General features: G+C 45.4%; 1 protein-coding gene across 1 annotated transcript in view; it reads right to left on the reverse strand.

Annotated features, from left to right (window-relative positions):
• Positions 1-16,261, reverse strand: part of CSMD1 (CUB and Sushi multiple domains 1) — a 1,327,842-nt gene that overhangs the window by 639,356 nt on the left and 672,225 nt on the right. Inside the window, exon 4 of the mRNA XM_074353379.1 lies at positions 1,829-2,023. Within this exon, the coding sequence (XP_074209480.1) occupies positions 1,829-2,023 (195 nt within the window). The remainder of the gene's footprint in view (positions 1-1,828; positions 2,024-16,261) is intronic.

Genomic DNA, 16,261 nt, shown 5'->3' on the forward strand with positions numbered 1-16,261 from the left:
GCAAAAAATCACCACCAAAGGGAAGAAATGAACTACTTGATGGTCAAGAGCACGTGGCCCCCAGACCTGCTGGTGCCTTGCGGTGGATGGTGTTGACCGTCCTGTTCCCTCGACATCAACCCATCAGAGAATTGTGCGCGAGCTGATCACGTGCCCGGCAGCCCCCTACTCACCTGCCTTTAAATGAGCTTTCCTGAAACGCTTCGGGGAGGTTGGGGTTTCCTCGGGCCTGAGCCACCCCGTCCTCCTTGCTCGGCCCTGCAGTACACCCTTCTCTGCCCCAAACTCACGTTTCAGTGTGTTTGGCCTCACGGCGCAGCAGGCACACGAACCTGCCTTTGGTAACAGAGTCGGGGTGGAGATGCGGGAAAGACAGCAGGCAAGGAAGACGGGGCCCCGGGGGAAAACGGGGAGGGCACTCCAGCGTCTCCACAGGGCGCGTGGGGACGTCCGAGACACAACGGGGGGCGCAAGGATGAAGAGGCCATGCTTAGGGTCCCCACGTGACCGCGTCCTTAAACGGGGTCACTTAGTTGAGGGGAACGTGGAAAAGGGAAAGGACACAGAGTTCTAGGTTTTGAGGACATCGCTCTTTTGAGAGAAGATTAAAAAGAACTCATAGCAATCAGGACAAAGAAAGAGAAGAGACCAGACCTCGGTTCCATGCCCAGGACGGGGCATTTCAGGAGGAACGGCGGGCCAACACCCACAGCTGGAGTTTCTCCAAGACACGGGCGACTTGGACATGGGAGTCTGCGCTCCGACAACTGCCGGCCGGAACACCTCAAGCGCGCCGCGCCCCTAGCTAACCCTTAGCTTCCGCACTGGCAGCAGAACACCTGCTTGTGAAACTTCACCGTGAGGAAGCGGCGCCTGGCTCACAACGGCGGCGGCCGGCAGGCGGCGGGGCCCCGGGAGGAGGGGCCGCGGCGCCGGGCAGCGCGCGGGCTGCGGGGCAAACGCGCGGTGCGGACACGCAGCGCCCTGCGGCCGAGGCCCTCGGTCCGCCTGACCGCGCACATGCGTGAAAAGAGACACGGGTTTGAGTCTTACCTCATCGTGTGCTATCTTCGGAAGCTTCTGAAAATTAAATTTGTGTTTCTTAATCTGTTAAATGAGCCTGAGTATTCATTATTTCAGTGGATTTTTGTGAGAACTCAGTGACAGGATTCAGGTAAGGCACTCGCGCACTGTCTGAATTATATTATAATCTCGACAAACGTAAACCGTGCTTTTACTTTTGAAACCATGAGATGAATTCTTGCTTAGGAAAGTCGGAACCCAAGAGTCAAAGAGTACACTCTTTCTTAAGCTACTGGATCAGGAAAATAACGTTATAGAAAAGGCTACAAATCACATGGCTTCAGGAAAAATGAGAAAATCCCAGCCTTGCACCAAACCATGAGGACCACGTGAAACGGTGCACGCCTTCATGGTCACCTTCTCTCAAAAGCCCAAGAGCGCTGAAAGAATCTTTAAATGATATAATTTTACTAGCAAGGGGTGTCTGCCATTTTTAATGAGAGAGAGAGAAAGAAGGAAACTTCAAATCGAGAAACGTGTGTATGAAATCTTAGAATGCTATGACGGTAAGTGATAAAAATATGGAGAAGTCAGCAGAGTTGGAGAAACAGAGAGAAGAGAAATGCGGTTATTTAAGAAACGTATCTAAATGTGTTACTGACTTACAGGGTCCAGCCACGGTTTCCTAGAAAACGTATAAAATTACATTAACTGAACTGACAAGGAAACTTTTATGATCTCAGTTCCAAGGCCAGCTGCCTGGCCCAGTCGCCGGCTCGCAAGCCCCCTCGCGCGCAGCACGCACCTCTGCAGAACGGGGCTGGGAAGTCCCAGGAGGCCCCGTTCCCCGGGCTGACGATGCAGGTGAGGACGGCGTGGCCCTCCAAGACGTAGCCGGAGAGACAGCTGTACCGGATCTTGTCTCCTATGTTGAACCTCGTGCCGTGGAGAACTCCTTTCAGGATCTCCCCAGGATTTCCACACGTGTGGCTGGGTAAAACTATCGGAAGAAGAAGAAAAAGGAGAAACAGACGTTAAAGGAAGAATTTCCATTAAGATCAATTTGTATCACAGAACAGGTACCACTTTTGAACTACTAAAATTAGCAAACCTAGAACTAAAATATCTTCATTTTGCCTAAAAAATCTACAGAGAAATGTATTCATGTTCTATGAAATCTGCAATTCAGTACTTTTGTAAAGAAATATTTTAAAAGTGTACATAAGTGGATTTTGGTAAGAGGGGAAACGCAGTTCTACTTAGATGCAGTGTTCTGGAAGGTGTCTGAGAGTCCACGGTCCCATACAGTTAGCAATCAGGTAATACAGTGGAATACAGGTATGTGAAAAACTGGTAACAGAAACACAGCATGAATGAATGCTCATACCATATTTCCCTCTGTTCCTCCAGGACCAGCACTGCCTGACACAAACCACTACTACGAAGAATAAATGGAAAATCTCATTTGCTAACCTATCAAACTTAAAAAAAAAATTGTACCACTATTAATTATATTCCAAGCCATCAGTTAAGCTCTATGCATCTAGAGCATCTGATTCACAACAAGAGTTTTAAGCATCAGCTTCGACCAAGCAAGCACTGTCCTGCATTTCAGCGAGACGGCCTTGATTCTGGTCTTTCTTGGCCTTCCCACTTTTTATATTGATGGGATTCTCTGTCTAACGCAACTGCCTCGAAGCCCAGTGGACACGATGCCTTTTCACACTCACGGAACATAATTTTGAACTGAACCGATGCACCGTTAAGTCGAACACATGCAGTTGATGATTGTTGGCAATTGTCACCACATTTCTGGTCTAAGTCTAGCATGTCACCAGTAAATTAGCTGTTATTACGTGGTATTCAAATAAACCAAGGATCCTACAATTTAAGAAATACTTCCCCAACAAAAAGTTATTTCCGAATGGAAAAAATTATTTTATTTCTGTCTTCTATTTTCTGCATGGGTATATACATATAATGTAGAATATACTTTTTCTGTTTTCTTTGTTTGTAAACTGAGAAATGGATAAAACTTTCCCAGTGAAATGGGGAGGGAATTTCAGTGATTTCCAAGATTAATTTTCTTTTGATATTACTTAAATACATACAAACTAAGCTGTATAGAAAAACTTGGAAAACAAATACTAGAATTTAGGTGCTTAATATTATTGACACGTTTATGAAATCACTATTTATACAAAGTTTGCTCAGTTCTGGTTTCTAAAAAATATTTTCTGAAAACAGTGTACAAAAATCTATGTGATAACATAATAGAAAACAAGTCAGTATATTGTTTGTTGTCTTTTATAAAAAAAAAAAATTCTGTTTTTAATTCCACATTCACTATCCCTAAGGCTGTAAGTCTGTTTTTAAGATGTTGTTTAAAGCCATTTTGACTGTGTGGAATTTAACTCTCTTGACTTTCTAAGGCAGAGAACTTTCAATTCTATCTTGGAGGGTGACTTTATTTTATAACCCAGCATGCCTGTTAGCCAGACTGAGCTACGGCTCCTAAAATCAGAGACAGACGTTAAGACACAGCCTGAATTTCTAACATCAGTGGAGAGAGGAGCGATGGGGTTCGAGAAGGATGCATGGATAACAATATTTTGGATTTTTTTCTTCCTTGTTCAGGAATATTCAGAACTGGCAAAGCCTTCCCTGTCTTTTCTTCCCTGTCTCTATTCAACTGTCGCCACCACTTTTTTTTAACTGATGTAGTTCACTTATTACATAGTTGTATAACTAGCCAAAATTTCTTGCCAAATATTTAATTCTCTAATATGCTGTCAAAAATAAGGATTTCAATATGTCAGTATGATTTTTAAATGAACGTTATTAATTAAAATGGAGAAAAAATTCAGGTTTGCCTTCAGTCCGACAAGTATTTACGGAACACCTATATTCCTCTGGGCACGTGGCACACCGCAGCGGACACACCTTCTGTCTGTAAACTTATGAGCAGCGTGTATTCCCCTGCAGCTGGAGGTATGTGGCAGGAACAGGAGTTTGCTTCTTAAATAAATATATACTATTAAAATATATACTATTTGCATTTCTCTGCATATTTACTTCAATTAACATTGTAAGGAAAGAAGGCATGAAACGTTTTTGTGTTCTTCCCAAACGTTTGGGACTGAATAGTTTAAAAGCTGTTTCCTAGATGTTTCGATAATGCTAATACTGCTTATTAGAAGGCACATATTCACTACAGAATGTGTCCAGGTAAATTGTTTCCCTAAAGACAAAAATTATCAAAGTAAATCTGTTGACTGTTTTAAAACCTGCTAACAATGACCACAACAAGGGATGCTTTTCATAACTGGAAAAAGCAAACGGGCCTTTCTGAAAATTGAACGTTGCCTACACAACTTTCCTTTTTTTAAAGTTGCAAATAGCAAAAGACCATTTTTAAAAATCAGCTTTAACACACAGATAGTTGACTGTGGTACAGGAAGATCATAACAAAAATACAGGAACACACAGTAAAACATGGGCTAGATCACGAGACGCCAATGCCACATGACAAATGTCACAGTGCGCCACCCACAACCTATCTCACACATTTAAGGAAGAGTGAAGGCGACACGATGTGTGAGACTTGACCATGCCATAATATCGCCAGTTAGCATGGAACTGTACTGACTTCCACATTTTTGCCAGGAAAAAAAAAATCATTCCTGAAAACAAGGGTCCTCCACGTAGGTCTCTTGAAAAGAGAACATCCAGGGCTTAAACCTTTAACGGAGAGTTAAAGGGAATATTTGAAAACAGAGACAATTAAGACAATTCAGAAAGAAAAGCCATTTCCACCATTCTGTATCCGGTTAGGAAAGCTTCCTTTGGCAGGAAATAATGTAGATGTTGAAGTTAGTGACTGTCAGAGGAAATCATGGCCGTGAATGGCAGGTGCTGTGGGCCCGTAACTAACGTCACATCTCAGACTGCTGATGACCCAGAGATGCCTCCCTCTGGTGCGGCCAGGCTTCCACAGTAACAGCGACGGCCTCTGGCACCACCCAGCCGACCACACCCCTGGGCTGGGGTGAGGAGCTCTCAGATTCCCCTCCGGTCAGCCATTCCCTGGAACCTCGGCGCAGTGTAATGGGGCATCTTTCTGTTCTTGGCTACAGATTTTGTCTTCACCTGAGCATCTTGATAATTGTATTAGAATGTGAAAAAATGCCCATTAAACATTTATTCTTTGCAAGACCTTGAGTTTTCAATTGACAATGGGATTGAAAGGAAAACTGGGCTTATGTACTGTCGTTTACCCTTATCAGCCCCATTTGGCTACTAGAGCTACTTCCCCATCAGTAGTTGTTACACAGGACACAGTGTGAGGACTGAACAAGGCAACACAGGTCTCAGATACCTTCACTCTGACCCTCCCACCGGCTGCACTGCAGCCAGCTGCCTCCAGTTACGACCTTGACTTGGACAAGTGGGTGTGACATATTTTTCATCTTTGTTTACACTGTCCAAAATAATGTCTAGCCCTCTGCAGGGGCTTGTGGATACATGTTTGCTCAACTAAATGATAAATATAAATATTAATACATCACACATTCTTCTAGATATATTACCTGTATAATAACTAAGATTTTCTTAGCTCATAGCTTGGCAGGAACAAGAAAAAAATAAGCAAGTTTTCCAAAAGCCAATTGGATAAAGTAACATTCGGGGGACAATGAATCAGCCACAAAATATAACTCTAAGTCACTTTTTCCCCACATTTGGCTAAAAATGTAAATAGACATCAGAGGCTTAAAATGAATCTGAGAATTTTAAAAGCAAAATAACTTAGAGTGTGCGAAAAAGCAATTAACTAACTTTTAAATTTAAACATCAGCGGGTGGTGGTGCAATGTTGGAAATTTACAGTTTAGGGAATGAGGATTTTTATTTCAACCAACTTATTTTAGAAAGTTATTAAAATTTTGATGTGAACCATGTCAACAAGAAAAGAGAAATAACTGAAGAGAATTCAAAACATTTACTTCTAGTTGCAAAAACCACAAAAATGCACACATGCACCTAATATCGCAAAAGCCTCAGCCATTTCATTAAAACATTACCGAAAGGTCTTAAATTGTGAAAAGTGAACAAAAACAACTGTAGGTCTACGCAAAGATGTACAACTCAGACATGCAAAAATTGCCAAGATACGAAAATCCAGTGGCAGGGCAAAGCTAACTTAAAATACACACATTCAAATGCATTGCCATTTCTGCCAATTTCATTTGAACTAATTTTTAAACCTGTTTCCCTGAAGACAGTGAATGTCCCTGTGTGCCTCCCACAGCAATGAGGACACCGTTGTTGGTAAATACTTACAGAACTGACTTGACCTCTACGCTGAGTTCACTTTAATCCTCCCTTGAAGTCATGTGCACTCTTTCCCACAGATGCTTCAAGAAAGAAATTCCTATGTGGGTTCTGGGAATCTGGCACCCGGAGCAGACACATGCGGATGTGAAAAAATGTCTTGAAAGGGGCTCTGGGCACAGTTCTTTCCTCTTGTGACAGATTTCTATTGGGTCCCGTGAAGCCAAGTCTGTACACCCGGGGCTTGAGACCTAGGCTGTCATTCTCATGACACTCACGGAAATCCCCTCTGTACCCCTTCTGCTGTGTTAAGGGCAGTCACAATTCAGTGACTTAATTAGGCTATCACATTGTCACATCAAACCTCTGACCCAACTGTTTCCACCATTCAGCGGGTGCCATATCAAATCCCTTTCCAGAAGAAAAGTGAAAACAGGATACTGAAATAAAACATGGCATTAATATTCATCACAAAATGGATGAAAGGCTGGCGGACAGAAGTTTGAAATTCATCAGAGGAGCATCCGCGATTTTAACAGGATGCTCACAATTAATGAAATTGCATCAGGCGTGTTCATTTGGAAACCGGGTCCCGCGGGTGGAGGCCAGACGACTTGTTTACATTCTGCCTTCCTAGTAGTCTCCTTGCAGCTTCAGGAAATGAAACGCCAAATATCCACCTGACACAGAACCCTTGAAATAAAACCAACGGTATGAGATGTGTCTGTCCACAGACTGCCCCGCACTGCCTCCCACAGCCTTTGGGAAGGATGCAAACAATCTGATTATATTCATCTTCAGGAACACTTTAAAAGTCAGATTTTCAGGTCTTGAAACCTGACATTTCATCTGTGTCCCAACTCTGAGTCATGGTCACTCGGTGGACGATCAGATGCAGAGACAGCAGCTATGTGACAAGGGGAAGGGGCATTTCTCGGCAGGCAGCAATTATTTAATTCCTTGCGTTTCCAAAATCTGTCTCCATGTGAAGCAGCAGTGAAGGACACGTGCTGTGTACATAGTTTGACTCCTGAAAAGTGGCAGAAGCTAGGTGAAAAGAACTCAAAGAGGAAGTCGAGTTTTAAGTATACTTTAAGGTGGAAAGCATAAGGTTTGGCCAAATTAGAACAGAAAGATAATTTTTCAATGAATGGAAGTCAAGAAGGCAGGTGTCCACAGAAAGGTACCAGCACAGTGGGTTATGGTAATCAGACAGACTCATGTTTCTACTCCAGAAACAGACTGTGTAACATTGGACAAATGACTTAAATCTCAGTTTCCATGTCTTGACAAGAGGAACGAAAAATAAAACCTACTAAAGGGTGTGTTGCGACATCAATGAGAGAATGCGGATTCGACAGGCAGCAGGCAGCAGGGCGCTTGGAAGAGAATAAGGGCTCGATGTCTTCTAGCAATTCTAAATTTATTTTCCCAGATCTGAAGCACCGTGTGGGCTTCAGGGAAGTCGTACAAATTTAAAAGTATGCAGGGGTTCTAATAAGTAACAATTTCAGAAAAAAAAAAAAAAAACTGGAAAGGGTCTGTTAGAGTCAATACTGTCATTAAAATGAGATGCCGAGGGAGGGGGGGAAATCCCCAATTTTCCACTGTATTAATTCTGCTTCATTATACCTGCTCTGTGATAATAATAATTAGCAACACTTACACAGCACATGCTCTGAGCTAGACACTGTTTTAAGTGGCTTATACATATTAACAGTATTTATGAAGTAAGTACCATTATTATTTCTTTTTTATAGACAAAGAACATGTGGCACAGAGAGGTTAAGTAACTTTCTCATGGCCACACAGCTGGGAAGTACTGGTGATAGAATTGCACATGGTGGATCCAGAATTTCTGCTCTTCAGCATGCACTAAACTTTCTTATGAAAATGTTATCAACATCCAAAGAAAGAAAAATGATAAAATTTCATTAAATCTGGAGAGTTCTCAATAGAGCTCTGCTTGATACAGTAACAGGAATATAAGGACTGGGGAGAGTGATGCTATTTCCTCATGTAAAAATGAAGGCAAAATGATTCCACAGCTTTTAAAGTCATGGAAGGCATGGAAGCTCAAGTTCACGGGAGGGAGAAAGGGCCCCGGAGACCTGCAGAGGGCCCTCTGACCATCCGGTGAGCTCTTGCCAGCACGTGTTTATAAGGAAATGACCGAAGGCCGGTGAAAGAATGGCCACGCAGCAGCCGCGCCCAGAGCTGAGGGAGGGCAGAGACCTCCGTCACCCGCTGACAGACCCAAGAGCCTGAGAAGGCTCTGGCCGAGCAGTGGGGAAAATCACCAGCACGAATGCCACCTGTGTCACACGTAAGACATTTGAGAAGCAACAGGATCAGGCCAGGGTGAGGCTAGCGAGGTGCCCTGCGTGCAGAATCCGAGGGGCTCTCGCTGTCTGGGTTGTTTAGTTGCGCGGTCCTCATGGGCACGGGCCTGAGCGTGAATGCCTGCTTAAAATTTCACCCAAGGCTCCTAACTTGCCTCATTCTTCATCCAGCCTTAAAAAGCGGTATCTGCAAGGATCTAAGTGGTTCAATAAGTTTAGCTACATCCCCCCAAAAGGCTCAGAAATATTTGGGGGAACACAGAAATACCCAGCACCCTCCACGCTAAGATTCACGGTGTCTGGTGTCCAATTGAGCTTGCCAGCAGGCGAGAAAATAAAATCCACACGGAGGAAACAATGAAGAAAAATTAGCCAGAAGTGACGCAGACGGCTGGATCAGTAGACAACAGCATTCAGATGGTCATGATAACTGCACTCCATGTCTTGAAGAAGGTAAAGACTGAACATGTTTACTAGACACGCGGGGAAAAAAAGGCAGATTGTCAGACTGCATTAAAAAATAATAAAATGAGTGCTACATTGATGCCAAGAAACATACTTTAAAGACAGTAAGTAGATAAAGATAAAATGATGAGAAATGTTAATCAAAAGAATACCCATGTTGCTATGCCAGTATGACACACAAACGGTTTTAATGCAAAGAGTATTACCAGGGGAAAGATGGTTATCCTTTAATGTCAAAAGGGTGAACGTAACAGTCCTAAACACGTATGTGCCCAATAACAAAACCCCAAAATGCAGGAGGCGAACACTGACAGAACTGCAAGGAGAAATGAGTAAAACCGAAGTATTGTTGGAGATTTCCACGCTACTTGCTTAAATGAAAGAAAATCACTAAGGACACAGAAGCCTTGAAAAAACCTACAACCAACGTCTAATTAATTAATGGTTAAAGAAGAAGTCACAAGGGACATTAGAAAATCTGTGAACTAGATAAAAATGCTAAAAGAACATATCAAAGCCATGGGTTGTACTGAAAGCCATGCTCTTAGGGAAATTTACAGCACACAGAGTTCATGTTACAGAAGGAGACCTCAAGCCACTTCAAACTCCATCAGGAGTAACTGGCAAAGGGCAGCAAATAAACTTAAATAAGCAAGTGCTAAAGACAGAAGTGGACATTATTCCTCAATTAAGCTGTTAAGAAACAATGCCAATTTATTTCATGTCTCCTTTTGCCCAGGAAATTCATTCTAAGTTGTTATCAGTAATCGGACTGCAAAGGGGAAGATGCCACAGCTCCTACCCCAGAGATGACGCGCAGGCTGGGAGGCAGGTGAGCAACGCCGTGTCTGCGAATCGGGAGCCCACCCTCTCCAGGTGATTCTCCCACCTGTGGCCGGCTGAGCCACAAGAAGCCTCCCTTAATGTGGGTCTCCGTCTTCTCTCCAGTGAAGGGAGCAGACCTACATCCGGCTACAGCTTCCCTAGGGGGCTGACTCATGACACAGATGCCAGGTGCAACAGGTTCCCGGGCAGGGCTGGGAAGATAACCCCGTGGGGAGGGGGGACAGCAGGGCTGGGCAGAGGGACACCGAGCTGCAGTGGTGTCACGACAAAGGCCTCAGCCCACCCTGCAGGACCTCTGGGTCTGTGCTGTCTCAACTGGGAGTGAGAGGCTACAGCCCTGCCAGCATTGCCGCCGGGTCACAGAGGTGGCCGATGCGGTTGCTCCCAGGACAGGGGTCACCTTACACTGGCATCTCTCTCAGGCCAGCATCAATTCCTGGAGGCGGTCTTAGGCAAGAGTTTCCAGCTGCCAAACTAGAGAGCAATGAAAGGTTAACTCTCATTTATTTGTTTCTATTTTTGTATTTCCCCTTGGGATCCGACACCAGTCATACTTAACATCTGGTTCACTGAGAGGTTTTTATTTCCCGTGGTGCGCCCAAACCTTTAGGTTTACAAGAAAAGCTGTTACAAGAAAGCTTTGGGTGCAGGGTGTTGAGTGGTGATAAGAGAGAAGGTAGCAGGTGAGGAAAGGTGTGTTCTTTCCACGTGATGCCAGCCTGGCCAGGGAGAGGCGTGGCGGCACCCAGTCTCGGAGGAGTGGGGGCTGTGGCACCTAGGATCTCAGGGGCCAGGCGCAGGGCCACGTCTCTTGTTTTTCCAACTATTCTGAAGAAGAGGATCCTTGGGGGGTGGGCATCAGCTGTACGTGATAAGAGCAGACTAAATGTTTCAAGGACACTGTAATTTGAAACAGCCCTGCATTAGTGCTAATCACTGGACAGTGCCAGCAGCAGGAGGAAGATAACTCGCTTGGAGCAATCTGCCAAGCGCCTGGTGCCAGAGTCAACGTGCCGATCAGGACAGGAGGGGAGGCGTCGCCCAGCGCGGGAGGCCTGGAGCCTGCAGAAGCAGGTGCGGTCACGGCCCCAACAGGGTGCGGGTTCCTCAGCACAAAACAAACAAGAATACGCATGCTCTTCTTGGTGACTTGGGAAAAGAGCAAATTATCTTTAGGAAGAGGATTACAGGTGAAATGATTTTAAAGAGAGAACCCAGCACTCACAGCAATACCTGTAAGACCCAAAGACTCAAATAAAACAGGGGAAGGTAGCCGACCTGTAAAGTACTAAGACTAAAGGACACACAGGGAGGTAAATTTCAGACGTGTTAAGAGACGGCTCCCCAGCACCCTGACCTCTCACCCTTTCTTCCAGGCTCTGGGCACTGCTTGCCATGTTTTTTTAATATTAAGACATTTATGCCTATATTCATGTACACACACACACACGTGTCTTATAAAGTGCATAGAAAAGTATCTACCTGAGTAATTTCAAATCCATTAGATCCCTCTACATGAAAGCAGATATAATTTAAAATAACGGTTCTATAATTTTACTTAGATGCCTAACTTAGGTTTTATGGAGATTCAACTTCAGAATCACTTCTTTTCATTTTGATACACATTTGTATAGAAAACCAGGAAAATAATTCAATCATTCATAAAAGTCATAGGGCATTATATTTTATTTCTAAGTAATAAATTCTTGGCCACCACTCAGTCTGACCTGAGTCAATTTTTCATCTACGTGAGCTGGCGGCCACCTTCCAAAAATAGTCTTAAAGTTACGGACGTAAGCATTCTCAGTTTACCAGGCAATGGTAACTTACTAATTTATGATTTTCATATTCATTTGAACTTAAAAGCTTTTTCTGTGATTGAATTCATATAAATAGCTCAAGCTTTATTAAAAACAGATTCTTTTGGAAAAGGTTAAAGCATGCTTCTTTTTCATGTACTATCATATATAAATATATGTGCATATATTATAATGTAGGGACTTCAATTTTCTCTAACTTCTGAAGACCTACTGTTGATTCTAAATAATTCAGTCCTCACAAGGAACCAGTGTGTGCACAAAATTAGTATGCAATATGATGGTTATCTCTATTTTGTTCAAAATCATTTCTCTCTCTACATATATTTATATAATGTAAATATAATTACATACATTTATATGTACATATACTGTGTGTGTATGTGTGTATATATATATTTATATGTACGTATGTGTGTGTATATATATATATATTTTTTTTTGTTTGTTTTTTTAACTTAATTCTCAGGTTGGAGGGAAGATGAAGTACAATTATGAAACCACTTTCCAGGGCACTGAATGTGTTATTTCACTGAATTTGTGCAGAGCCCTGCAAGCAGGTAAGAAAGATGAAGAAACATGGGGTCAAGGCCAGGACAGAAGCTGCTTCCAGTCCCACCCTGGTCTCACTCAGACCCTTTTGCTAAGCACCTTTGTTTCAGGCACACAAACAGTAGAACAGTTCCAAGGCCAGAGGTGAACTTCATACCCAGCAGGAGGAAGGGGGCCTTGCATCTGCAAAAACAGGACAACTTTCCAACAAGTTGTCACCCTGTACGCGAGCTCTGTGGAAACCGGCTCCCCCTTGACCTCTTCACCTTCTACTGTCAGCCCCCTGCCTTCCCTCCCCGCAGGCTCAGTCTCTGAGGCATCAGCCCACTGTGGCCTCCTTGCCTGGCAAAGCAGTAACGCTGCCTTTTCTGCTGCATCCAAAACTCTGTCCTCGAGTCTCAATTCGGTAATCGGGGTACAGAGGCCGAGTTTCGGCAACACACACACCACACACACGTCTACGAAGACGTCTGTCGGTCTGCACGTGTATGTGAAACTGAGCATGTGTTCACACCGATGCCTCAGCTGGAATCCACCACCACACGGTCATCCCAGTCTCCTGCCCTCGCTTCTCGGTGCTCCCCTCCCACAGCGAGGACCTGGCTCCCGCCTCTGCCCTCCATCTCCTAGGTTTTCTGTTCCATCTACTTGTGTTGTCGTTTCAGGACTGCTGACCAGCTCCCCTGGACATGACTTCCCAACCAAAGCGCGATGCCTTCATGCAGGTCCTATTGTCTTCCACTGACAGCTGCCACTCATTTCCACAACGACTCAGGTCAGCGCCGTGTCCCCTCCCCGCCTCTCCATCTCCGTGGCTACAACCTTAAATTCACGCTACCTCATCGTGCAGTTTACTGCAACAGTCTCTTCAATACAGCCCTCGTGCTGTCCCTTCTCCTGTGCAATTTTCCATCCATTTCCAGCACAACAGGAAGGGGACCTGCGACAACACAAGTCAGGCCAGGCCCTCCCCGACTGAGAACACCCAGTGTCTCCCTGCTGCAGCTGTGTCCAAGGTGCTGCAACGCGACCCTGGGTCCAGCCCCTCACTGCGTCTCTGAACGGAACCCCTGAACTGTTCTGTGTGCTTCAGCCACACAGGCCTTGTCGCTGGCCCTCCTGGACGATGCAGTGTCCCCTCCTTCCCCTGGGTCCGCCCCAGCTCTGTCACCTCTGCCCGGGTTACTGCCCTCAGCCCCGCCGAGACCTTTATGTGGTTCTGCTTGCCGTCCACATCTCAGCTCGACTGTCATCACTTTTCAAAGGTCTCTCCTAAAATCACTGTTCTTGCCCCCTAGCATTTTCTGTCACATCATGGTTTGGTCTCTTCCTGGCATGACTACAATTTTAAATGACTTCATTTGCTTGCTCGTGGCTGTCCACCTAGAACTGAGCTGGAGGAGGGGAGAGGGTGCGGTTCTCATGTTTTGCATCCACAGCACCTGCAACAGTGCTTAGCCTAGAGGCGGCGTCACAGACTCTGGGCTGAATACACGAATTAACCACCCAGTGAGCGCACAAACATACACGGGGACCTGGGGTGGGAGCTTCTGAATTCCCAAGAAGTGGGATTCAGGGTCTTTATCTAACAACGACAATTCTTAACATTTGAGGTAAGAGCCTGCATCTCAAAGAGAATGGCCAACGCTCCAAGAACGAATAGAAGCCCGCCTTTACGCAAACCCTGACTTCATCTCCATTCACAGCAACGATCAGGGCTGACTTGCTCCGTAAGGCGAAGGGAGGCCACGGCCAGTGTAGGAGTAACTGTGACCTAAGCTAAAATGGAGGGCCTGCAAAACTCACTCCTGCGAGACGTTAGAAGCCTGCTCTTCCTTTGATTTGAAGTGCACTGCCCTGAGTTGCAGCAGCATTATTGAAAGAGAGAACCAGGGAGGGGAAAAAAAGAAAGCAAAAAGACACGGAGAAGAACGGAGGAAGGGCAGAAGCAGCCCACTGTGAGCCTGCACTGTCAGCTGCACCCCTCCCGCGGCCCAAGCCCCGTGGGGACAGTGCCCAGCTGCGTGGATTTCTTCAAGTTTTACAGAGATGGCACAAAAATTCATCTAAGTTTGGAAGAGTCGAGAAAAGATAAGACAAAGTCAAGTCGGACTAGGCAGTTGCCTTCAATGTTGGCATGGCACCAGAGGGCTGAGCAAACCCCACAGCATAAGTCAGTGAAATGAAGCCGCAAGGCTGGAAAACACTGGGGCAGAATTAAAAGCGTTCTCCGAACACAGAGAGCACGCCACGCCCTTGTCATGCTGCAGCTCCGGGACCCCGCACAAAGGGCCACTGGAATGAGCAGGGAAGAGAGATTCCAGCAAAGTCTTGTACCGCAGGCCCGTGCCCCAAGCGTGCTCCTGCGTGCAAAGCGGCTGGGGGCCCGTAGGCAGGCTCAGGAAGGTCTACTGAGAGAGGAACGGGATCATCTTCCTACAGTGACGATGGCCAGTTTGTAAAAATAATCTACAGAGGAAGCAAGCGATGATCAACTGAAGGCAAACAGACACGGCCGCGGTCTTGATACGGATAAAACGCTGCAGACCCGGGGGAGACCACGCAGTCCTGGGGGATGCCTGGGAGTGTGGGGACAGCTCCAGACAGAACCTGCTGCCCTGGAAAAGGCGGGGATGAAGCCGACGTTAGCAGAGCACTTGCAGTATGCACATGTCTCTGCCAATTATGTTCACATATATGTTGTTATATGATCTAATTTTCAAAGATACTTATTGCAAGCTCTGTATCAGAGATCCCGCACGTATCACGCTGAGCAGTAATTTTGCTCACTGCAAAACTTGGCTAATCTCTAACCAAGATTAGGGGCACAGCAGGGAATGAACTGCAGCTGAACAGCTTCTCCAGATTTGAGAAAGCTGGCCGGAAAACATGAGATCCAGCCGCTGTCTCTACATCCATGAAGTATTTCAACCTGTAAGGGATACTGAGATGATCGCCACAGGAGGACAATTCCGACCACCAGTCACCTCCCCATAAATGCTCTCAGTCTCTGCCATCACTAATAGTGGGGAGCTTATGTTAGATGGGGAACTGCTATGCTAAGTCTCTAACTTTTATTTGAATGACCAATAACTCTTACTAAAAGTTGGGTGAATTATTGGTGAGGCTTGAAATTAGTTACCATAATTATGAAGAGGATAATTTAAAGAACATACAAATTAGTTATCCGACGTACATTTGTTGCCTTTTTATTATCTACATTCAAAACTATCTAAGAATCTTAAGAAGAGTCTTGACAGATGGCTGTTTCCCCAGAGCAGCTCCCGCTGACCCCCTGGGACAGTGGGCCCCTCGCCCCACGTGCAGTTCCCTGTGAGGGTCCCAGGAGCTGGTGTCAGTCCTGCGTCTGCTCACGGGCATCTCACTGCAGCAGACACGCAGAGGGCTCTCCAACGCCAATCTCCCCATCGTTTCTTAGAAAAGACCCCCCTCCCCCGACCACCAGCGAGTTTTAGCCAATATTACGGACTGAATGTTTGTGTCCCAACCCAAACTCAGACGCTGAGATGCTCAAGCCCCAGGTGAAGGCATCTGGAGCCTTTTTAAGGTGATTAGATGTTTTCCTAGACTACACAGATTTTCTTCTGTAAAATGTTAACTCAAGCATGGGATGTCTGTTGTGATACTGGAGAATCGTTAATGACTTCCACTATTACTTGAAAAAGAAGCAGCTAAGACTTTAGAAGAGACCTACCAAAGAGGAGGACTTCTCAGAAGGAGAGACGGCTTTTGCCCTGATGAACTGAGAGAGGGAGAGAAAGACTAGAGGAAAGTCAATCTGGGCGTCGGAACCGCCCTGGATGTATCGGGGGTGGGTTGTGGGCAGGGGGTGTGAGTGTCCCCACAGGCACAGAATCGATGTTAC

The sequence above is a fragment of the Camelus bactrianus genome, chromosome 26, assembly GCF_048773025.1.
Source record: "Camelus bactrianus isolate YW-2024 breed Bactrian camel chromosome 26, ASM4877302v1, whole genome shotgun sequence".
In the NCBI taxonomy this organism is placed as follows: Eukaryota; Metazoa; Chordata; class Mammalia; order Artiodactyla; family Camelidae; genus Camelus; species Camelus bactrianus.